General features: G+C 31.1%; 1 protein-coding gene across 2 annotated transcripts in view; it reads right to left on the bottom strand.

Annotated features, from left to right (window-relative positions):
* Positions 1-319: 319 nt before the first annotated feature.
* The window catches only part of LOC114332327 (uncharacterized), a 186,551-nt gene continuing 160,318 nt past the window's right edge, over positions 320-26,552 (bottom strand). Inside the window, exon 6 of one of the 2 annotated variants that reach the window (XM_050649765.1) lies at positions 320-14,149. In XM_050649765.1, the coding sequence (XP_050505722.1) occupies positions 13,683-14,149 (467 nt within the window). In that variant the 3' untranslated portion in view covers positions 320-13,682. The remainder of the gene's footprint in view (positions 14,150-26,552) is intronic. The other variant, XM_050649766.1, reaches the window with a different exon arrangement.

Genomic DNA, 26,552 nt, shown 5'->3' with positions numbered 1-26,552 from the left:
AATATTCCAGTTTTCTAGTTTTTATACTTTTCACTTGAATAAATTCACAAAATATCACAATAGCAATTATTTTGAAAACACACCGAAGACAATAATATTGGAGCGACCTTCACTCTATGATTGTCGAAACGATACTGTTTCCAAAGGTTATTTGTGGTTGTTCCGTATTCGGCCGTCTTTGTCCATCCAGACCTTTGTTAACCATTTTTTAAATGCATTTACTCGTAAAGGTCTACTTATTTAAATTATGAACAAAATAAAAGCATATCTTAGTGTTGGTACAGATCATTTTTACTCACAAAGTGGACAACAAACAACGTTTTACTAAAAAATTATATTTCACAAACTTTTAATTTACAATATATACAATAAAATAAAAAACAAATTCATTTTCAGGAAAATATATACTATATAGACTATTTTACTACATTAATGCCTGGTTGCACCAACAGATCTTAACCTTAAGAAGTGCCTTAAGCTCAGCTTACGAGACATAGGCGTTGCATAATTGAGTCTTAGATCAATTTTCAGCTTGCCACAATGGACTGCTAAGTGGATTGCATCTTAAACTTCGTCTCAGTAATAATAATCATAATATCTGCCATATCTATAAGCTGAGCTGGGCTAAGTTGGAGCTTAAGGTTTGTTGGTACAACCAGGCATAAGTGAGGTTACAGAGAAAAATATATTTATATCATATTCCAAGCTTTTCTAAAAATTCATATTGTTTAGTAACCAAAATTAAATTATTAGTTACTGTTAACAAAAACTAGGCAAACTCAAATTTTTTATTATTTGGTACTTTTTTAGAGAGCTGAGACCTCTAGTTGAATATTGAGGGTTGCAGTCAGAAGGTTGGCCAAGATATCAAAGAAACACTCTTTTGACATTTTGTCTAGCTCTTGGGATTGTTTACTCCCTTTATCAAGACTCAGAATCGACTCTGTAATGCAGATAAAACAAAAATGTAAATATTTACAAATATTACATTATATTAATACACTTACTAGTCGTGAGATTATTTAAAAAAGCTTGACGGCACTCAACACGGATAACACAAATATTAAAAAAGAGAAGATAATAGACAAAATCCATTCTAAAATTTAGTGAGCATAATTATTTTATGTGTTTATTTTGTGGCATTTTTGTAAAATTATTTCAACTCTGATACAAAGAAAACAGAAAGAAAAAGCAATCAAATTAAAATATAATTAGTTGTTCTTCTTAGTGTAGTTTTTTAAATTACAGAGGCCTATAAAGGATATATTATTTAAAATTAAAAACTCATAAGATAAGCAATATATTATACATCCAGGTGTATAATAGGTATATTGGTTTATTATATACACCCAGGTATATAATATAAAGAATATTGGTTTTTTTAGTGTTGTCCTAGTAAATACCAATAAATATTACTGAGTTTGTCTATGTCTGACTTTTTGTTCATGCAAGAATAATTATTAGATTGTATGTAACACTTTTCCAAGAAAATACGTTTTAAGTGGTTAGTTTCTTTTGCCAAAATACAGGAATCCTCGAAATTGAACTCCTGTTTCAATGTTAAAGCATGTTCTGTTAGTGCACATGCATTTATTGTAAATTTTCAACTGTATCACTCGCTGGCGTGTGAACGGCACCTGACTTAGGTAACCGTATCACACGCTATGGGGTGATCGGCAGCGAATAGTTTAAGACTTATGCCACTTTCATTTTCACTGTATTAATTGTGATATTAGGTAAAAATATTAACGGTTCTTGTTATAAGAATTCCAACCGTAGAATTAAGGTTTTAAATGTTAAGTTCTTTTATAAATAAGTAAATACTAATATTTTTCTAAAAAATTACATCATATAAATTCAGCTAGGCGACATTCTGTGGGTGGTGCTCTATAAGGCGACCAACATAAAACAATCCACAATGTGGTTAATATAATGTTATACAGATATGAATAATATAAGACATTATTAATATATTACAATTTGTTGTAATACGTACACTAAACGCAAAATAATAATATTACAGCACGTCATACTTGACTTCTTAGCGATGTTAAAATATGATCAATAAGCAGGGATGCATAAAACTTTTTTATTAGGTCATGTTACATTACAACTTCGAGTTATCTTTGTTTAAAATAGTTATAGGTATACTGGAGATGATTTCAAACAACTAGTCCAAACAAACCAACAAGCGCTTACTTATAGATTCATGTCCATCTATCTACATGCTAAACTAAGTGAGAGTAAACAGATGACGAGAACACAGAGCCGTCTATCATAGTGATAAGAAAGACAAGGGCCAGTGCCGGATTAACCATTAGGCGGACTAGGCGGCCGCCTAGTGCCCGAGCACTTGATGGGGCCGGTATCCCACACAAATGCATTAATTAACATTGAAATATTTAAGCAGTAATTTAAAAAAAATTAAAATGTTAAAAAAATCAAATAGGGCTAACTGAGAGAAAAAAAAAAGAGAATGGTTAATTTATGATTTCCAATCAAACTCAGTTTTTTGCTTTGTCTTTTGTCAAATATCAGGAAAATACCACCGACTTCAAGACAAATTAAGCAGTTATCTTCAAAGGCATTTTTATATTCCATGTTCTAATCATTCCCTCAATTTGGTAATCAATTTTGCAAATTTTGTTTAGAAACTGGTGATTACTTTGGTATGGTACGTTTTTTTTTTCTATTTCAACCCACCGATGGGCCTTATAGTCCATTCACTTACGGTAAAATATTGCAAAACCTCCGGATTTTAAAGAACCTTTGGATTTGAAACAAGAGCTTGGATTGACATGAAATTTGGTATAAGCATAGCTAACATATGTCAAATAAAAAAGTGATATTGTGCCAATGTGTGTTTTTGCTCTACGGTTGAGTCCAACTCTTCTCGGGGGTGAAAAAATATATCCTCAAATAAGTCCGGAAGTGGATAAACTGACTAATTCTAAGCAACTTTTGTTCAATAAAGTTTTTTCATCAAGTGATCAAGTCAATACATTTCGAGTTATTTGCAAGTGAATATCTTCATTTTTCAACAAAATATAACACGTTTTTAGTATTTTTAAGTATTTTATCAAAAAAAAATTCTTGGCAAAAATACCTATAGCTTTTAAAAAATTGAAAAAATGGTGTATGTGTGCAGTATGTAGACCCAGTAGAAGCAGAGTTGTAGCTAATAAAAAGTAGGTTCTTATTCGTCAAATTCCAAATCGAATGTTTCAACGTGAAATAATCAAAAAATGAAGCACTTTTCATGGAAAACTCATCATAACTTGTTTAAATGTTTAAAAAAGCAATATTCTTGTTTATAAAAAAATTTCTAGCATAAAAAGTAAGCAACACACGCTCAGAATAAAGTTGATCCATTTTTTGGGTAAAAGAAAACTGGTGAAAATAACCCCCTAATTAGCATCCCAAATGAAATTAATCCTTACCGTTTGACAAGCTACTTTACTTATGTATTGTTTATATGCTCTGTGAGTTTTATCGGTATAAAGTGCTTATTTATAAAAGGGCTGTAGTAGAAAGGGCTTGAACAAGTCACTAATCACGAGTGTATGTAATTTTTGTATTTGGCTTAATGCCTCGAAAACAACTAATGGTCATTGATATGGTACAGTGGATTTTTCCAATTAGGTACCTACTGTAATGGGTAGTGTGTGTGTTGAGTAAATGTCTTGTTACTTAGAAAAGTCGTCATTGTTTTTGCAAAGAGACGCTAATTGTATCCGAACGTCTGCGGTCCCTCCGGTGAGTACCGATCCCACAAGGATAACTACTATTTTCATTTATTAATTTTTAAAATGAAAAATTCTCTACCCAGGGTATGCAAATTTTGAACAGTCATATCTTAACCAATTTTTATCTTTCAAAAAAGCAAAAATCTGAAATATTCAGAAAAGCAAAACCTACATTTTTTTACTCTTTAAGATTTTTGGTACCACTAATAATTTTAAGTAATTTTGAAAAAAGGACATTTTTTCTACCGAAAAACTATTACCGAATATGAGAATAATATCGATGTTGAAGATTTAGTGGAGGAAGTGGCACATTTTAAAGAACTTTAGAGAACAACTAGTATCATTATTAAGTTGTATTTGGGGCCCGAAAATTAAGTTATATTTAGGGGCCCGTATAGTACATAGGGCCTTCTTTTAAGTAAAATAGGCCCTGGAAGGGGTAAGACGCTATAAACCAGACATTATTACCGGACATTACTGGATATTAAACCGGACATATTGAATCAGTGACGTGTAGCAATATTTGTTTTGCTATTTTATTATTTTAAAATATAACAACTTAAGCTACATTAAATCTAATATATACAAAATTAAAGCCGTTAAATTAAACAGTATAAATAAATTATTTACTAATATAATTTGGCCAAGGATATGTTCTTGGATCCGAAATATTTAATAGTTAAAAACAGTAAAAACAAAACTACATAAATTTAAGTAAATAAATATTGTGAATATTGAGCATTTAGAGCAAGTACAATTTAGCATACCTACGCAAATAAACTAACTCGTTAGCTACGTTAGGAGGGAAATATGTACAATGTTGATTATTTTTAAAATCAGTATTTGTTCATTAACTTTAATAATTTGTTATTGAAAGTTAATAATACCTTCCTTTTAATCTCGTAGTTCTTGAAAATTTTAATATAATTTCAAAATTAAAGTCATTAAATTGACTGACCAAAAAATTGAAGAAAACCATTAAACTTAATTTTTTGCGTTCTTTTTAAATATGCAGGGTGTTGTTTCAAGGTTACAATGAATTTATAAATTTTTTTTATTCCGGACCTGGATTTTTCTTGTGATCGTTTAGGTTCTAAATGAGACCAAATGTGTACCACGTATGTGTACCAAATATCAAAAAAATAGACAAGGTGGTTCTAAAGTTATGGGTCCAGAAAAAATGGACAAAATCGCTAAACACCCTGTAACGCGAATGATTATGTCGACAATATATCGTCGAACTATTAGTTGATATCAGGAAAGATGTTTTCTGAAATAAAACGTCCATTACTCACCATTTAGGATCAGGCTATACCAACCAAAAATGACCCGAAATAATGTCGTCAAAACCCTCAGATCCAAAACGACAAATACCTATGTGAATGTTATTTAGGAACAAATCAATCGATTTTTAAATACAGCACCTAGAGACTTGCAACTTTTGCATTGTATTCAAGATAACGTCAAGAAAAGTCTACACTAGAAAAATGGGTGGAAATGCATAAGTGCATTTTAAAGTGCATAATATGCAACTAAAAGTGCATAAATATGCCAAAATCAGTACGTATATTAAGGGCCAGATTTTGTTATTCAGGAGGTTTTTGAGGTCACTAAACACGAATACGCAATCAGAGCTGACTCCTGAAGCACCTGGTGCCCAGGGTTACTGCTAAGACACGTCACCGGGAGATTAGAGGGTTTTCGGTACTAAATTGATGTAAATAGATTATTTAGAGGTTTCTGGTATCGCTGAACACGGATGCGTCATCAGAAATGATTTCTGGAGCATCTGGTTCTCAGGGTCATTGCTGAGAGGCGTCATATTTTGAAGTTTCCAGAATTTTCAGAACTAAATTGATACAAAAAATTACTGTGAGGATTTTTGGGGTTGTTGAACACGATTACTCTATCAGAACCGATCTCCGAAAATCGTATACTCTCTAAATGCCAAAAGATACGTTTATGTCAGTCACCTTCGGCACAAGGTGCTCCGAGAGTCGGTTTTGATGTCATATTCGTATTTAGCAACCCCAAAAACTCCCTAAGTAATCTGTTTGTTTAAATTTAGTGCCGAAAACTCTCTAAACTCCAGAAGATGACCTGCCTCAGCAGTGATCATGGACACAGGTGCTCTGGGGGTCGGTTCTGATGACGTATTCGTGTTCAGCGATCCTAAAATCTCCAAAGTAATCTGTTTGCATTAATTTGGTTCAGAAAATCTTCGAAACTCCAACGAGTCTTAGCAGTATCCACCGAAACGTGCCTTGGAGCAACCCTGGGCACCAGGTGCATCGGGGATAAGTTCTGGTTGCGTATTCGTGTTCAGTGGCCCCAAAAACCTTCCTAATAACAAAATCTGGCCCTTAGTATACTGGTTTTGACATGTTTGTGCACTTTGGATGCATGTTATGCACTTTAAAATGTAACTTATAGTCCAGTCGGGTTAGACGAATAACAGGCCTAACCTTGCATTAGGAGCTGCCCCAAAATTTATTTTTCTAATCTTTAGAGGGAGTCAATAGTAGTGTAAATTTAAAATCTCGACTAAATTCCGCCGTTGCGTTAGCCGTCATCTTGATTTTAAACGAGAACCGTTTTGCTCAATATCTCCGCCATTTTCAACTTTTCGACAGAAAGTATCCAAACTAAAATTATTGAAAATGTAATTTTCTATATTTCCGATTATTACAATTTTTTGTGCAGCCGATATTTTCCGAGTTATGGCTGGAAATAGTGACAGTTGGAGCATAGTTATTCAATTATCTCATTTATAATTAGTAGAGAGCGGAATATATGCAAAGTGCATATAATAATAATATAATAATAATAACGTTTATTCACTTGAAAAATATACACATATAAAAAAATATATAATTATTATGATGCAATATAATATCTATGTGTTTTAGATATGTTGTTATGTATTCAACGCAAACAAACCATAGAACCCATTAAAACAATTAAGTTGTGCATGGGCCATTTTAGTATAGTTGTGTTAGATATACAACATAACAATTATTTTATTGTGTTGGATATAATAATAATTTTTTTAAGAAGTAAAATTTTTACATGCAAGAACAATACAAATTAATATAAACAAAAAGAACATGGTATGAAGTGAAGTTCATCAATTTTTGAGCGTTTATTTTTTATTTATTTTTTTTTGTGTTTAATTATAGGTTTACAGGTTTATATTATTTATTTATTCAAAAAGATGGTTAAACATTTTTCTATTATTTATTTTTAGATACGTCTGAAATATGCACTTTATTAATTTAAAGGAATTTATAGTAATTAAGTAGGTTTTGTATGTTTGAGGAAGCAAATTATATATTTTTATTTGAAGGTATTCAAAGTTTCTTTGTCCAACTACTTTCTTTGTTAAGTTTGTTCTAATAAAGGACTGAGATCTACTTCTGGTATCGTATGAGTGTTCTAGTGGTACAAGTAACTGTTTATATATAGATTTTAGGTTTATATAGATGCATATATTGCATATTTTCAGACAACAAACACAACATTGCATATTTAAGCTAAACACGATTTATTTGGCATATTTTAAAAATAAATTATATAAAAGTTTAAAATTTTCCTCTCTTAGTTGGAATTTCATAACTTCGATATGAACGAGCTCGTTATTTATCTATCTATCGCTCATCTGGACTTTCCCATTACTACCTGAATTTAACAATTATGGGTGTTCCCAGAAAAATATTACTCTATTAGCGTAGCAAGTCGCAGGTACCTACCTGCTTTTAAGGGTCTAATAATTATTTTGTCAGTTTCCGGCCAAAATTTGTTTAAAGTAAACGTTGTATCGTATTTAGTGTTTTTGAAATAATTGGTATATATTAAATTTAAATATGTCTACCATTCAAAAAAGTGCTTGGATAAAGTGTTTTCCCGAGTTAAAGCTAAGTGGAGACAAAGTATTTTGCAAGGCCTGTTCCAAAATCGTAAGTTACATTCATTTTCACATTTCATTTTTTAAATGAGGAACTGACAAACAAAAGCATCATGTGCCACAAAAGAAATTTTTCTGGAAAGAGTGTTTTTATTCGACAAATTCGCTTTTACTTCTATAAAGACGGACATAGAGAGAAGCATCAAAATACAAAAATCCATCAAATTGTAGACAATTCCGCTTTTGTTCTTCAGCTTAAGTAACGTACTTTGTTCTTTAAGTAACGTACAAATTGCTAAAGAACTTATGTTCATAAAAGTTAATTTTAGTTTTTTACCACATCTAATAAAGTAATTAGAACAAAGGAATTTACAATTAAGTGATTCGGTTAATCTTGTTAACACTTTATCTGCTCATTGTCAAAAAATTCCCGGAAATACAGGGATTACAATTAGAAATAAATTTAAAAAAGTTTTAGAAAAAAATGAGGGCTTCGATTGTTTGAGGAAAGTTTTACGTATTTTTGAAGGCAACTTTTCTGTAGATCTTACGACTTAATATATTGTTTTATTTTTGAGTATTTTTAATATGTATTTGCATATTTAGACAAATTTAGAAAAAATACCTGCATATTTGTAGTAAAAGTAATGCATATATATGCGCATATTTTGGTAATGTTTTGTTGCATATATTCCGCTCTCTAATTATTAGTTTTACAACCAAAATTGTATCTATACAAAAATGAAGAGAATTAAATTTTATACAATTTTGGTCACTTTCATTTTTTGTTAAAATTAATATTTAAGGTAGTACGTATGCGGTAAAGGCGCGAGCGTCCTGATTGGTTTTATAGCAATTATTGTTTTTGTTCAATATCTCCATCATTTTCAACTTTTCGGCAAAAAGTGAAAGGACTGAAATTGTTGCAATAGCGATTTACTACAATTTTTCGAGAGAACCAGTGGCGGATCTACGAGTGGGGTGAATGGGGGAAATTCCAAAATGTAAAAAAATATATTGAAATATAAAAATATATTAACTGACATGAAACTTAAACTATCGACAGGCAAATTAAACCAATAAACTCGCTAGATAATTAAATTAAGTGATCTTTATACTTGTAAGTTATTATTGATGTCTTTTATGTAGTTTGGTTGGTGTTTCATTAGAAGTTTCAAAAATTGTATAAAATATAATTTTCTTTATTTTTGTTTATGCTCAATTATGTTGTAAAGTTAATAATAAACGAGACAAATCATTAATTATGCTTTCCCACCTCTTCCATTATTTTCACCCTTAACTCGGAAAATATTGATCGCATATAAAAAATTCTGCAAAAGAAATTAAGAAAATTGCATTTCCATAAATTTTAGGTCCTACCGTTTTTGTCGAAAAGTTGAAAATAACGGAGATATTAAGCAACAACGGTTCACCTTTAAAATCAAAATGGCGGCTAACGCAACGACGGAATTCAGTCGAGATTTTAAATTTATACTACTAATAACCTCCCCTAAAGATTAGAAGTATAAAATTTGGAGCAGCTCGGAAACAAGATTTAATTCAATAATTATACTCCCCCCACCACTTTTTAATATTTTCTCGGTTAACTCTGAAAATATTAACCGCACGAAATAAATTGTTAAAAAAGAAATTTTAGGAAATCATATTTGGAACAATTTTAGTTCTGGCCGTTTTTGTTGAAAGTTGAAAATGGCGTAGACATTGAACAAAAACAATTGGTATAAAATGGATCAGGTCTTACGCTCGCGCCTTTACCTCATACCTACTACCTTAAATATTGATTTTAGCAAAAAAGTGAAGGAGGTCAAAATTGTTTAAAATTTAATTTTCTTCATTTTTGTATAGGTTCATTTTTGTTGTAAAACTAATATTAAACGAGATAATTCAATTAGTATGCTCTAACTGTCACTATTTTCCGCCATAACTCGGAAAATATCGACCGCACGGAAAAAATTGTAATAAATGAAATTATAAAAAATCATATTTTAAACAATTTTAGTTTGTATAATTTTTGTCGAAAAGTTGAAAATGGCGGAGATATTGAGCAGAAACGGTTTTCGTTTAAAATCAAGATGGCGGCTAACGCAAGCGTGGAATTCAGTCGAGATTTTAAATTTGCACTACTATTGACTCTACCTAAAGATTAGAAAAATAAAATGTAAGGCAGTTCCTAATGCAAGGTCAAATGCTATCCCGACTCGGCTATTAATCAATTTGCAGTAATGTTGGCCGTTCAATTGAAATAAAAAAGGCACCTAATGAAGAAGAGGTTGCATGTTTTCAAGTAATGTTATGTGACTAAGTATTTATGTCAATCTATTTTTTTAACCTTTACGCCCTGCTTCTTACGGTATAATTGGTACAAATTGGTACATCAATAATTATAATACTTCTATCAAACATTAGTTGTAGTTAACACTAGTATAAACTGGATAATTCAATACGCTCTATCAAATATTTCGGATAAAGTTCTTGTCATTTTATATACACACTTAAACATTTTAGAATAATGGATCTATTAAAACTAATTTCCTCTAAGAAACAATAATAATTAAAGTGAATAAAAATGTTTTTTAATTGATCCAATATTGGCACACTCTAGAAAAACTAAAATTAAATTAAAATTTCTATCCTATCATCATAAAAGATTTCTAATTCATACTAATAAAATCTGCTAAAGAAAATAAACAAGTCCCATATTTGTTGGATGGATATTTGCCCGTTGTCAATCGGATATAATAAGCGACTGTTGATAATGACGATGAAATCAACTATTCCCAGCAAGAGATGATTACAATGCAAACCACACCAGTTGGAGATCTCGTCTTACAGCGACAAGAAAAGGAGGAAAGCTGTATGAAGTCATTCAATAATTATCTTTCCACGGATGCACGAACTTACTGACCCCTACAAATACCCAGATTGACTTAAGTTCTTTGTGACTAAAGGATTTTCCAAATAATATTTAACCATAAGATTTAACCAAATTACGATATTGCATCAGATCATAAACCAGCAAGAGCTACGGTTTCAACCAAAATCCAAGTAACACAAAGACCACCGATAATTCATCGTAATGCTACCAACTAAAATCTATTTAGGGAAATAATAGAGCACGAAGTAAATACAAATATCTGATTAAAAATAAAAGAAATGTACAATCAAGTGCAAAAATTTACAGAATTAATACAGGACACCCCTTGCAAATCAATAGCATCACTGGTCGGTTCCCAAAAAGGAGCTTTCGTTCTTTAAGTAAAAGAGAGCAGACTAAAGAAGAATAACACCAACAAAATCTAGCAAAACACAAGATTTCCTGAAAATATAACTAATTACAGTGGAATATAAACGTTTAAAAGAATGCTTATTCAAATGCTTTAAAGAATGAATATTACAAACGAGGTTTCTAAAATTATACCGAAAACCTAACGTCAAAAGGGAACACAGACAACAACCTATGGTGAGAAACCAACAGAGATAAGGCAGCTTTCGCTAGCTGCTACAAACAGTTTTCCATCGTCTTGCAATGCGGATAAATAAAAATTACGAAATAACTTTTCTTTCTTAATTTAAACACTCCAACATATTATAAAATGCAAAATATTACCCCAGGGCACGGCTTAATCACTAGGAAAATCATGAAATAATTATTCCGAAAAGGTATGCTTCTCCTTTATAAACACAATCATAATACTCGTATATATTCCAGCTCAATCCTAATATCCAAACCTAGAAAACCTCAATACTAGACAACTTTTTGCCGACCAATACATCTACTAACTGAAAAACTAGTGAAGAGACTAATACATTCGGTTTCAAAACAAAAAATTCAACAATAAAACATACATCTATCGAATGATAAAGTTAATCCAAAATTATTTTGAAAACAAGAAATAATGCTTAACAGCATTTATCGATGTGAGTTAAACCTTTGACAAAGGGCTACATCAGGTACAATTAAAACAGATGAACAAATGGCGGTAAATTCAGATGATCACCTTGTTAGAGCAGAACACATCGTGTAAGCCACACAGTTATCTCGCATTGTCATCACTTCAAATTTTACTCAAAGATGCATCAACTCCATGGTAGATACTGTAAAGTACTAGGCCTATTTATGGACAAAACCATTGTATGGATCACTCTTGAAGAATTCGTTCATCTCCTTTCTTTGCCCTCTAATCATTCTCCATACTTCTTTTTGTGTTCCGTAGAAGTCGTGTTCCATCTGTTTTGAGAAACTCTGCCAGTGCTCCCTTTTTATTTGACTCACTAAAGTATTCGTTTCGTTTCTGATTCGTTTGTAGTGGTTGTATGCCTGTTGTGTTTGTTTTGTTCTGTATTGTAAAAAGGCTTTCTTCTTTTCTTCGCATTTTATCTTAACTTTCTCTCTAAACCACGGGGTTTTCTTCTAGTATTCGTTACTTCTCTCTCTCCAAGTGATTCTGTTGCAGCGTCGATTACTAACTGACCCAATTGAAGCCGGCAATGGAATAAGACAGGGGGATTCCTTGAGTCCTTTATTGTTCAAACTGATCATGGACGAAATAATAAAAAAAGTAAGAACTAAAAAAGGATACCAAATGGGAGAAAAACAATTTAAAATAATCTGCTATGCGGACGATGCAATACTAATCTCTCAAAGTGAAGATGATTTACAACGTATGCTGCACCAATTCAACATAATCGCCAGAAAATTTAACATGTTAATTTCCTCAAAAAAGACAAAATGCATGGTTATAACAGCAGATCCAATAAGATGTAAATTGGAGTTGGAAGGTCATATAATAGAACAAGTGATGGAGTTTAAATAGAATCATACTATCTAGCTACGGAAGACTCGAAACAGAAGTGGAAGATCAAGTGAATAGAGCAAACAGAGCCGCAGGTTGCCTGAATGACACAATATGGAGAAATAAAAATATCGGAAAAGAAATGAAAGGTAGAATTTACAAAACAGTCATCAGACCAATAATGATATACGCGGCAGAAACACGACCCGACACAGAGAGGACAAAAAGATTGCTCGAAACAGCGGAGATGAAAACCCTTCGAAAAATCGATGGTAAGACTCTATGGGACAGAGCTAGAAGTACAGATATACGACGGAGATGCAAGGTGGATAACATTAATAACTGGGTAAGAAACAGAAGAATATAATGGAATGACCACATAAGCCGAATGGCAGCAAATAGGGTAGTCAGGACAGCGAAAGACGGTCCCCAATATGAAGACGATCAGTGGGAAGACCACGAAAACGATGGAACGAAAACTTACTAGAGGCACATTGAAAAAACAGACAGATTCATGTCTATACAAAAAGAAAAAGAAGAAGAAGACTCTTGAAGAAAAAAAAAATAAACATCCTGACACCACATGTAGAAAATAATATTGATTACTTGGAAAAAGTCCTAGTCATCAATAAGAAACAAACTACTAGCATACAATGCCATACTAAATCCGTTTTGAAAAATCCAGCTTAGCGATAATAGAACGATTCCAAAATAATGTCTTAAGTACTAGGCAATGGTTCACCACAAAACAAAGACATCCTACAAGATCTACTAGTACTAACTGTTAGATCAGTGATAGTATCACCCAATAGTAACTATTTAAAACAACTACTATTGAGTAAATATTTATGGAAATATTTCTTTTTTCGCAAGATGTAAACCGACAAATGTGCTTATGGTTCTTGTAAAGCTAGTTTACTATTTTTTCAGTTTGTGACATCTGAAAGATGTCTTTAAAATGATTGGTTTTCACTTCTCCGAGAAAAAAGTTACCACATGTATAGATATTTTAAGTATAAATTAAAAATCTTTTATTATGAGATTAAATAATTACATGTTCGAAAAGTCATTAAAAATTCAATCAAGACCTTTGGATAATAGGAAATTTTTTACGGTACCTACTTGTTATATCTACAAAAAATTCTAAAATGAATCAAATAGAAACATAACCTATCAAGTTACAACACAGTCTTATCATTTATGATATTGAAAAAATAATTATCGGTTAATTACAGACAGATTTGGATTATTATGCGTCAAGTTTTGTAATTCCTCGTGCCTTAGGACAATCTTTTGTCCCATTATCCTAGACCTAATGTCATGAGTGTCTAAATCCTCAGTCTGCTTGTTACTCATATGCTGCCGTTGATGCCTGATATGCCTCTGCTGAGACTGTGGCCTTACTAGATCGGGCAATGACGCTAAGCGCTCCATTTTTTCTTTTTCTGCCATGAACTGGCTTTGTTCGTATATTTTTTTAAGATTGCAGGCGTTTATTCGAGATTTTGCTGAAAAAGTGTAGTTTTCTGGGAACTCCAAAGTACAAATATCTAATGTTGGGAGCATATGTATGTCACTATGTAAGGCTGATGTTGAATTGCGTCCAAGTAGGCTATGAATTCTGTCCAGTTCGTTTGTTTGTCGGGCTGCGTCAACGATGAGGGTAGGTATGGGTTTTGGCGTGGCTGAAAATAATAATTACGAGTTGATTAGGTTACTCTATACTTAAAAATCCGTACAAGTTAACACAAAAAAGACATACAAAATTGTTACACATACATTAAAAAAGATCGTTACGATAAGACTAGCGATATATATCTACACCCATCAAAAATGTCTAAGTGTATGGACATACCGAAGATACATGGATGTGCGCGGTGGAGGTCGCTGTCGCGGTCGCTACATCGATGTGAAACAAACCTTCACTTTCTTATGAGATCACACATACCAAGAATGTTTCACGAGTTCACCTCCGCGACCTACAATCACGGTTTACAGCGATGTCGATGCCAGAACAAAATAGTTTGTTTTACATCGCGATCGAGCTATTAATCGCGTCATAGGCGCCCATACACACGGGCAGGGGGGGGGCCGTGGCCCCCCCCTAGCTTTTCGGGAAAGAAAAAAATTAAATCTATATTACATAAACGCATTTTTGTCAAAACATTATTGGATAATTTTGAGAGATAAATTGGAAACAACATATTTATTAATAAAAAAAATTCACATATTGGGTAGTTATTAATAGTTTAACAGAAAATCTTTGTGTCTGCGACAGTGGTCTGTATGGAATGTGCATAATACACATTTCCCACAATCACGGTATGCTACTAACGAAAACATTGACAGATATTAGAGGCGTGGGAAACATATACACTGTAATCGACACCCAAAATTACAAATTAAATGAATCATTTATACTGCAAAAAAACCATATCAGCAAGAATTCCGATCTCTGATCGATAATCACTAATGAGCCATTTGTCTTTAACAACTGGTATAAAGTAATTATATTTTATATTTTGAAAAAATTCATACTGAAAAATAATTTTTAAAATTTATTGAACATAGTCAAATTTTAGTTTGCAAAAGTATTTTTTTAGTAAGTAGATTATTTTTAAAGTGTGCATTATGATGAACAGAACAATTTTATTTAAATGAAAAACAGGTGATCTTTCATGATGAATGAGTGTTATATACAGGGTGTCCCAAAAGTAGCGGAAAGGCCGAATAATTCGCGAAATGAACATCGGATCTAAAAACTGAAAAATACGTGTTCAATAATTTTCAAAAATCTATGCGATGACACTAAACAAGTCCACCACTTCAACCCCTGGGTGTGGAGCGGGGGGTAACTTTAAAATCTTAAATGGAACCCCTAATTTTTGTTGCAGATTTGGATTTTCCTTGTAAAAATAACCAAATTTTATTCGAGCCATTTTGCGAATTGTGCATACCTAGATAGCGCTATAATCGGAAAAAACGGTATATCGTGATACCACAGCAAAATTATAGAAACGGTCTAATATCTCGAGAAATATATGTACTTCCAAATAAAACTAAAAAACACGTGTTTAATATTTTTCAAAAATCTGTAGAATGACACCAAACAGGATTTTTCATTCCACACTCTGGAGGTGGGGTGAGAGTTAACTTTAAAATCTTAAATAGGAACACCCGTTTTTTCTTGCAGATTGAGTTTCCTCCTCAAAAAATAAGTAACATTTATTCGAACTTTTTTAGAATTGTTGACGGATGGCGCTATATTCGGAAAATGCGATTTATTTGCGCCATCTATCAACAATTCTAAAAATGTTTGGAATATGTGTGCCTTATTTTTCATAAGGATTCTATATCTGCAAAAATAAAAGGGGCTCCTTTTTAAGATTTTAAAGTAAAAACTTGGTTCGACACATACTCTTGGTTAGTCTGCTCGCCAAAGTTGAAGGGAAGGCTTTGCAAGCATTGTATTCTTTTCAAACGGGTTTCAAAGAGAGGCTCAACTTTTGTGGTACCCATGATATTTCCATTTAAAAACTTGGTCTAGTGTTTAAATGTATGAATAATTCCTCACATCAGGGTACAAACTAGGTTTTTTAGGTGGTTTAAACTACAGTAGACTCCCTCTATAACGAGAACTGAAATGGTGAATTAATTATCTCGTTATAAGCGGATCTCGTTATATCAAACAATAATAATATTGAAATCTTTTGATGCCTCTTACGTAGTTTATTATGTGTCGATGGTCAACCTGAACAGTGAACAATGAGACTTCGCCGCCATAAATTGTAAATTTCCTATAGTATTCAATATCGCTCGATAAACAGGCAGATGTTTATTACAGGTGGCCGAGTTTATTATAGCACTGGCCTCGATAATAAGACAGATGTTGGGCATTTCTATGTACAGGTAGTTGGGGCATTTATTTATTTATGACCATTACAACGCTAAAAACAGGTAAAGACAAGTATTCTTCGATTTAAATTTTCCTCGTTATAACCAAATATGCCTCGTTATAGAGCGTTATAGTTCAATAGGAATTTCATGGGACACCTAATGTACCTCGTTATAAGCGAAACCTCGTTATATCCGTGTTCGTTATAGAGAGAGTCTACTGTATATATTTTCATCCGAAATATACAAAATGTAATGTGCAACATCTTCACGTTTGGCCCCCCCCTAAAAATTTTTATATGGGCGCCCTTGAATCGCGTGGCAAATTATAAGTTTATTAGTGGTTTTCAAACCACGTGATATTTGCCGGAGATAGTGATGGTATGTATTTGATTCTTCTAGATACTGTTACTTAAGATGATTTTAACTAAGAATTACAAATGATCCACCACTTTTCACTTGAAGACATACAATCACTGTCGTCACTAATGTTGCTCATGTACATAATTTTTTAATGTAAAACAGCTAACTTTCCCTGAACACGTGTCTGTCACCTCAGAAACTGCAAATAACACTGAAAGGAAGGGATATTCAATATGTTTTGCCCGTCATCGATGTAAACCTCGACCGCGACCTCTACCGCGCATATTCATATACAGGGTGCGCCAAACCTCTGGTTTTCTTTGATTACGGCTAAACTATGAGATATACAAAAAAATGTTTATAACAAAACTAATGTGTATCAAAGAGGTCTATATTCTAAAATTATTTTTGATTATACAAGGTGAGTCAGAACGACGGTATGAACTAAAGTTTTATTTTTTTAAATGGAACACCCTGTATATTAAATCATTTTTGAATATATTATTTAAAAATATGAAAAATTTGTATAAGGTCTTATAGGCCTAAAGTTAATAATTTTTGAAATATTTACATTTTTATTGAAAAAAATGGTAATATTTATAGGGTTGTGGATTATGTTTCCAAAGAAATAAAAATTTAAGTGATTGGTCAAAATTTTTAAAATATAGTGTTATTTTTAAATAATTTAATATTTTTTACTTTTAGCCATAAAATATACAGTGTGATCACTATTTGCAAATACAAAATTTTCTATTTTTTTTAAATGGGACACCCTGTATATTAGTTTTGCATTTTGTAGTAAATATTACAACCTTTCTTTTGGTATAAGGTTGTATGTACCTAGCATGTTTCGTTTTGTAGATATTTTTAAAAAAGCTATAGATTTTACGTTTTTGCGGATTTTTTATTTAAAAATTTTTTTGCAAAAAAAATAATTATAATCTGGTTTTAGAAACATACACTAAAATATAAAATATGAAAATAAAAACGTAATTAAAGATTAAAATAAATCGTATGCTAGTACAATTCAATTGAATTTAATAACTTTAAATTATTTTACAAAAAATATTTAACCATTTTAATGAATGCATAAATTAGTTACTAAATTAAATTAACAACCAAATTTTAAATCAACCGTAGTAATTTTTCTACTACAGCAACTTTCCTGTACCAAATTAATTGTTAGTTAAATTGTATTTAGTTAAACTTTTAATTTACCTTTTAAATTTACTTACATACATCATACATCTTGAGAATATAAAAATTATTATAAAGTATGCTTTAAAACAGCTGAATGTTAAATGTATCAGCCAAATTATTTATTAATATAAATAGTATTTACTGGTGTCACAAAAGCTGGTAATACTTTTGTAGTTGAAATTTTTGTAACAATTTTTTATATTTTAAATTTTAATTTTTTAACCGAAAAATTTTTGGATATGACATTTGTTTTGGGCGAAACCATTAGAAATTATTACCAGCTTTTGTGACACTAGTAGGTACATAGATACTATTTACTTCTTAATATACTTCCATAACGTTCATTTGTTTCAAAGCATACTTTATACGTTCTCAAGATGTAGGTAAATTAAAAAGTTATTAACTGATCTTACTCGTAAATACAATATAACTAACAATTAATTTGGTACAGGAAAGTTGCTGCGGTAGAAGAATTACTACGGTTGATTTAAAATTTGGTTGTTTATTTAATTTAGTAACTAATTTATGCATTCATTAATATGGTAAAATATTTTTTGTAAAATAATTTAAAGTTATTAAATTCAATTGAATTGTACTAGCATACGATTTATTTTAATCTTTAATTACATTTTTATTTTCATATTTTATATTTAAGTGTATGTTTCTAAAACCAGATTATAACTATTTTTTTGCAAAAAAATTTTTAAATAAAAAATCCGCAAAAACGTAAAATCTATAGTTTTTTTAAATATCTACAAAACGAAACATGCTAGGTACATACAACCTTATACCAAAAGAAAGGTTGTAATATTTACTACAAAACACAAAACTAATATACAGGGTGTCCCATTTAAAAAAAATGAGAAAATTTTGTATTTGCAAATAGTGATCACACTGTATATTTTATGGCTAAAAGTAAAAAATATTAAATTATTTAAAAATAGCACTATATTTTAAAAACTTTGACCTATCACCTAAATTTTTATTTCCTTGGAAACATAATCCACAACCCTATAAATATTACCATTTTTCTCAATAAAAATATAAATATTTCGAAAATTATTAACTTTAGGCCTATAAGACCTTATACAAATTTTTCATATTTTTAAATAATATATTCAAAAATGATTTAATATATAGGGTGTTCTATTTAAAAAAATAAAACTTTGGTTCATACCGTCGTTCTGACTCACCCTGTATAATTGAAAATAATTTTAAATTATAGACCTCTTTGATACACATTAGTTTTGTTATAAACATTTTTTTTTATATCTCATAGTTTAGCCGTAATCAAAGAAAACCAGAGGTTTGGCGCACCCTGTATTTTCGGTATGTCCGTACCCTTAAGGAACACCACTATTACTCCACTTTTTTCAATAAAAACTTAAACATTGTTTTATAATATATACCATTCGATTTGAAAACTTGTTCTCTACAAATCAAAATATGTTCTTCTTGGCAGGATCGGTATGTGGTAGGGTTAGCTCGTCAAAGTCTGCATATAACTGCACGTAAACTTTATGGGACCTTGGAAAATATCCATAACATGTGACCAAACTTTCGAGGAATTGATAACATAAAGCTAACTTGGAAATCATAACTCCATTCAGAGTTCCCATGTTACACCATAACAACATATATGCATTGGGGCTTACAAGAATGGAATTCTGTGTGATTCACAGATGCACCTACATTTTCTCTCAACACTGATTCAAGACGACGAGAGTTTGAACTACAAGATATGATGTCGACTAGAATAATTTTTCATAATCGAACTGTTCCCGTTTTTTTGGAAGGCACTTTTAATCAGTATGTATCAATATATTGGTCGTATCTTAGAACCTGTTGTTCTTCAACTTACCACTGCTGCAGGTTATGATTTGTGTTACATGAAGTGTAAATACAGGGTCACATATTGACGCAACAGTAATATATTTGTTTTATAATGAGGATATTACCCTTTTACAGTGACAAGCTCAATCTCCAAATCTTAATCCCATCGACCATGTATGGGAGATGTTTCAGAAACTCATTGCTTCCATCTGTAAAACGATTATATTAAAAAAGGCCTTCAAGTTTATCTTACACAGGATTGGTTCCTATTGCCTTAAAACAAAATTGATAATTTAATTTTAAGCGTGGCAAGACGGTGTCAAGCTGTAATTATGAATGCTGTTGTAGGAATAGCAGATTATTACACACATTTGTTGTTAGGTGTTAATGTTTTATATTGACGTTTATGGTAAAAATTTCCATTAAATTAGTGCACTTCTGAACTTTTGTTTGATTATTTCATCATAGAAAATTCGCATTACACTGAAATTAGAATCAATTCATTGCTGACTAATCAGGCATTCTAACGGTATGTCATTTTTTGAAATCCAATCAAAATTGACGAATATGTGAGAAAAAACTTTGTTTTCCTTTGACATTTTTGATATGTGTACAATGAAGACAAGTTTCTTAAAATATATTAGCAATCAAACATGAATCAGTATATTTTTTAATGTAATTTTTTTTTTATTTTTTCTTAATTGACTAATATGTGGTGATAGGGTATAAGGATTAGTTTACGTAATAATAATTTAAATAAAACAATCGATTAAGGAGCATACGGAAAAGCAAACAATACCTATACAGAAATCGTGAAAAGCGGAAAAACTTTTATCTAAGAATTAATAAATAGTTTGACAAAGATTATCGTTAAGGAACTGTATGATAGATTTTAATTACCACTTTTGATATAAACATATCACATTTGATATCTTTAACACATTTTTAGATCCATAATTATGAATTAAAAGGATGAAGAAATATTGTTGTAGTCTGTAGTAAATAAAAATCTAGTACATATTCACTAAATAAAAATTCAATAAGAAATGAAACAAGTAATATCGAGTATATTTGAAAATTTGATTGAGATATATAATTGCTTTAATGAGGAAAGAACCAGGATAAACACTCATAATACGATCCCCATATTGTAAGTGTTTGATATTATATTTAGTTACTCTCAAAATTAACACGAAGCTGTTATTTTACATATACATTATTTTAGAACTTATGTATCCTTTATATGTTATTGACTTACTAATAGTGGTATTTTATTACTATTGATTTCCTCTTTTAATATGGATAAGCAGATCTTACTGCATTCTGCTGAGGAATTTCGACGCATTTGGTTTAATATAACATAATTTGAGGCGTTTCTTCGATTTTCCTCTTTTTACAATTTATAATAAAATGCTCTGTAACCCTAAGCTATCAGTCGCAATAAGATTGAGAACACTAAAGTGTTATGTGTGGTCTTTATTATTATATGGCTGTGAGACCTGGACATTAAAACAGTATGACGTCAACAAACTGAATTCATTCGAAATGTGGATGTACCGCCGAATGCTAAGAATAAGTTGGACCAGCAAAACTACAAATGAAGAAGTACTGGAAATAATGAACACACGTCCTCATCTGGTCAATACAATCAAAATTAGAAAGACGTCATATCTAGGACACATAATGTGCCATAGGGAATTTGAGCAGCTCCAGGTAATATTAGAAGGCAAAATCGAAGGTAAAAGAGGTATAGGAAGAAAGAAACAATCCTGGCTCCGAAACATCAGAGATTGGACTCACACAACAGGGAATGACTTAATCCATCAAGCCCAGAACAGAGAGAAATTTGCCATATTAATCGCCAACCTCAATAGAGAAGGCACTTAGGAGGGATGACTATTTATAATTTACTTTACTTGAATTTTCTTCCAGGACTATACCTGAACCTTTGTATTGGACTCTGTATTCATTTTCCCATGCACGTTTTTGAGAACTATCAAATTCTCTATTTTTGATATAAAATTGATGTTCACTTACTCTAACAATTAATGGTCTTGATGTTTCACCTAAATAAAAATGTTCTCATCCACATTTACATGTATGTTTTATACATATATACAATTCTTTGTTCTTTATTGTTCATTGTTTTCTTGTAGGTTTAATTTTAGATTTCTGTTGTTCTCTGTAGGTCTCTGATTTTTTGTTTGAATGTGTTTGATTATCGAAAAGCTTTAAGTAATAAGAAATAAATTCAAAATTTCAACAACATTCAAAATAATGCTTAAAAAATAGCGATTTGTATGTTGTCTGGGCATCCAGACAAAAGTCCACTGGTAGATATTATATACATAGGTACTCTTATTATTTGCTAAATATACGAGTAGAACTGACAGTGGTATGGCAGTATGACCCATTATTTCACGTTCGGACAATTAGTAAGCCATCATGATTAAGTATGTAGTTGCTCCAAGAGTTACCCCAAGTGCTGTTATACTTAGTTTCCATATTGGCTGAGCGCTTTGATTTTTTAATGTTGTTCTGAAGCTATTTCCTTGTGGCATTTTTATAATCAATTATTTTCAATGGGAAATAAGCCACAATTTTACCAAAAAAAAATGATTTTATTAACGTTTCGACGCCCAAGTCGGGTGTCGTTGTAAAAATACAAAATAATACTAAATTAAAAAAAATGTTGTTGCTTAGTAAAAAATTCTTCTAATAATTATTTATTTAATCTGACTCATTTATATCGGCAATTCAGACATGTATTTATTATACATTTTAAAGGAGACTTTAAAATGATATCGCCAATATTTATGAGTTGCGTTCCTGGGACGACTTTACTAAAAGATAGTTCATTCGATTACATGAAATCAATACCAACTCAAGAATATCAGTCACAAAAAAATTATAGCATGTGATCTGTCTTTAAAAAGACAACCAAATGCAACGATGATAGTAAAATTCTCGCGTTAGAGATTCCATAGTAAATCACGAGGGAAAACCAGGAAAAAACCTCGTGATACTATCCCGACATCGTAGGTATTTGGGCTTACATTTAGTTTACTCTGAAATCTAATACCAAATTCCGACTTTAATATATATGCTATTTTAAGGAATTGTCAAGATTGGATGGAATAGAACAGAACAACGTAGAACGGGATCCTATAACAGCCACAAGAAATAATACGAGGAAAATATCAATACCATATATATAAAACGACTATCCGAGAAACTTAAAACAATAGGAAATAAATTCAATATTTCAACAACATTCAAAACAACAAACACATTAAGATCTATTCTATCTAAAACTAAACCTAACAATGAACAAGAAAGAACAAAGAATTGTAATTTATAAAATACCTTGTGAATGCGAACAATTTTATTTAGGTGAAACGTCAAGACCATTAAACGTTAGAATAAGTAGACATCAGTCTTATATTAAAAATAGAGAATTTGATAGATCTCAAATATGTCAACACGCATGCGATAATGAACATAGAGTTTAGTGGAGAGATTCAAGTATAGTCCTAAAAGAAACAGATAGTAAAAAGAGAAAAATCAAAGAAGCGGCTCTAATTATGCTAAATGAAACCAATTGTGTCGCAAATTCCTTGGTAGAATGCAGTAGGATATGGTTACCCATACTAAAAGAGGAAGTCAATAGAAAGAAAATACCACGATTAGTAAGTCAGTAACATATCGCGTTAGTACATATTTTAAATTTTAGTATTATGTATATAATATCTATGTATTATTAATATTATTTATAATTTAAAATAACATATATATGTTACAGTCGGAATTTGGTATTAGATTTGAGAGTAAACTAAATGTAAGCTCAAATATTTACGATGTCGGGATAGTATCACGAGGTTTTTCCTGGTATTCCCTCGTGATTTACTATGGAGTCTCTAGCGCGAGAATTTTACTGCCACCGTTGCATTTGGTTGTCTTTTTAAAGACAGATCATATGCTGTGATTTTTTGTCGCGGATATTCTTGAATTAGGTTGATTTCATGAAATCACATGAACTATCTTTTAGTAAAGTCGTCCCAGGAACACAACTCATCAATATTATTTTAAAGTCTTCTACTTTAAAATGTATAATACATGTCTGAATTGCCGATATAAACGAGTCAGATTAAATAAATAATTATTAGAAGAATTTTTTACTAAGCAGCAATATTTTTGTTTAATTTAGTATTATTTTGTATTTTGACAACGACACCCGACTTGGGCGTCGAAACGTTAATAAAATAATTTTTTTGGTAAAATTGTGGCTTATTTCCCATTGAAAATAGTTGATTTTTTAAACATGTTGCTTTATATTATATTATAGGCAACGACTTGGAACTAAATGCTTGCCGTACAAAAATCAGTTTCCATGTCCCTAAAATTATTTTCAACTTTTGATACTTTTGAATGGTAACTAATTCCTTTAATTTCTTCTTTTAGTCTACTTGTAATGCATTTAAAAAATTATTGGTTTCTCCATGTTCGCACCTCTGGTCTGGTTTTTGGCAAAACAACGTTATTTTATCAAATAAATTTCTCGAAACATTATCAGTAGTAATTGCACAAGAGCTCTAAAATTCTATATTAATTTTAGAGATCGAGTGCAATTTGTTGTGATTATTTCATGAATAAAACTGTTTAAAACCAAAAATTTTATTGTCAATTATTTATGTAAGTACAAATTAGTACAATTAATTAAACACACAGTTGTTATAAATATTTGACGGTTGAAAGTTATCACTTTTATAATTTTTAAAACATTAATTGTCATTAATGTCACTGAATGTATTTTTTCATAGCAACGAAGGGTATCTGACGTAATATACTTGACGACGGGAAATTATCAAAAATTATCAGTTTAATTTTTATTTCTGTAGCTTTCTATTGGTCAGAATCTCCTATGAATGAAATAATCCAAATAATTACACTTGTAGGGTTAGTTTTTTTTATTACTATCGATTGATAGTCAGGTACCTATTAATTTTTTTAGATTTTCTTTATCATTCGAAATTTATACAACCTTCGCGAAAAATGACAGATAATAGTCTTTTCATTGTCAGTGATGACTGGCAATCCTTTTTTTAACATTTATAAGTTATACACTCATAGTGCTTATTTTGCTTTATCACTGTCCATTGGTAAAGCCATTTTTAAGGTAAAATTTTAATGTCATCTGATGTCATCAGTCCATCTGGTTTGAGGTTTGAGGTTTTTGAGGTTATTTCTTTGGCTTAATATATAGGGTCCTATTAAAGTTTCATTTTGGTTTTTGTCTTACCCTATTTTGTTGAAATCGCCTATTAAGATTACATACCTTGTTTTGTTTGCCATCATTGCTTCATAATTTCTTTATAAGTGGTTTAGTCTATATTAACAACTTTCGTATATACTCGTAGATATTCAATGTGGGTTTAGACCATAACACAGCGTAAAAAACCATATATTCTCACTACAGCAAGTCACTGCAAAAACACTGTTCGAAACGATACACTGTGCCTTGCGTTCTTAGATATGAAAAAGGCGTTTGACATAATCAATAGAGAAGGAATATGGCAAAGCCTGATAAACAAGGAAGTTGATGAAGAACCCATAAGTACAATAAAGAGTTTGTATGTCAACACAAAAAATCAGGTCAGGACAAGTAACCTAATCTCAGTCGAATTTTCTAATAACGACGGGGTTAGACAAGGTGGAGTGCTGGGCCCACTGTTATTTATTTTGTTATGAAAGAAGTATTTAAAAAGTGTTGGATAAAAACTAAAAAATGCGCTGTAGGGTATAGAAATCTGCAAAAAATAAAAATTGAAGCCTATACATTTGCCGATGACATTGTTTTAGTTGCAAGAACTGAAAAGGCTCTGGAACTTCAGTAACAATCTAGGCAGATTAACTAAAAAGCTACAATTTAATAATAAATATGGAGAAAACAAAAGTAATGACAATAGCCAACAAAGAAGCAAATATAAATATTGAAATCGAAGGGCAAAAAATTTAGCAAGTAGACCTCTTTAAGTATTTGGGAATAATGATGGAAATAAATGAATAAAGCTACACAAGAAGATGAAATTGGAAACAGGATAAAATTGGCAACGAGAATTAGTATTCACTGTATAAAAATTTCCCAAATAAAAAGGAAATATCGAGTAAAATCAAAATAACAGTCTATAAAACCGTATATATTCCAATTACAATATATGGGGCAGAAAACTGGGTGCTGAATGACAGACAAAGAAAAATATTACAAGCTACAGAAATGAGATATTTAAGAAAAGTGGTGGGAGCAAGAAGATTCTACAAAAGAAGAAAGAAAGATATGAGACATGAACTACAGGTAAATACGCTCAACGAAAAAGTTGAAGAAAAGGAGTTCAAATGGGCTGGACACATGATAAGAATGAGTGACGGCAATCAATGAAAATGGCGTGGGAGACCAAAGCAGTGGGTAAAAGCACGAGGGGCAGACCAAGGAAAAGCTGGAACACTAGTGTAAACGAAATACTTAAGAAAAGAGGAACATCGTGACAAAAAGCAAAAGTTTTAGTAGCAGATAGGAATAAGTGGCGTAAATTTGCAGAGAATAGCATATAAAGGAAGAAACCTCGACACCTATAGATATAAAAGGCAATCGATTATGTATCTATGTATGTATATACTCGTACTAATGTACTATTAGCAATATTTTACGAGCTTAATATTACGTATATGTATATTTAAAAGCTAATCTGTCAAACTTTAAAACTAACACTCATAAAAAACCAAGCTGTTAATATTTTATGA

Source organism: Diabrotica virgifera, chromosome 4, assembly GCF_917563875.1.
Source record: "Diabrotica virgifera virgifera chromosome 4, PGI_DIABVI_V3a".
Taxonomy (NCBI): Eukaryota; Metazoa; Arthropoda; class Insecta; order Coleoptera; family Chrysomelidae; genus Diabrotica; species Diabrotica virgifera.
The sequence above is the reverse complement of the archived record's forward strand: the minus strand, read 5'-3'. Positions and strand labels throughout refer to the sequence as shown.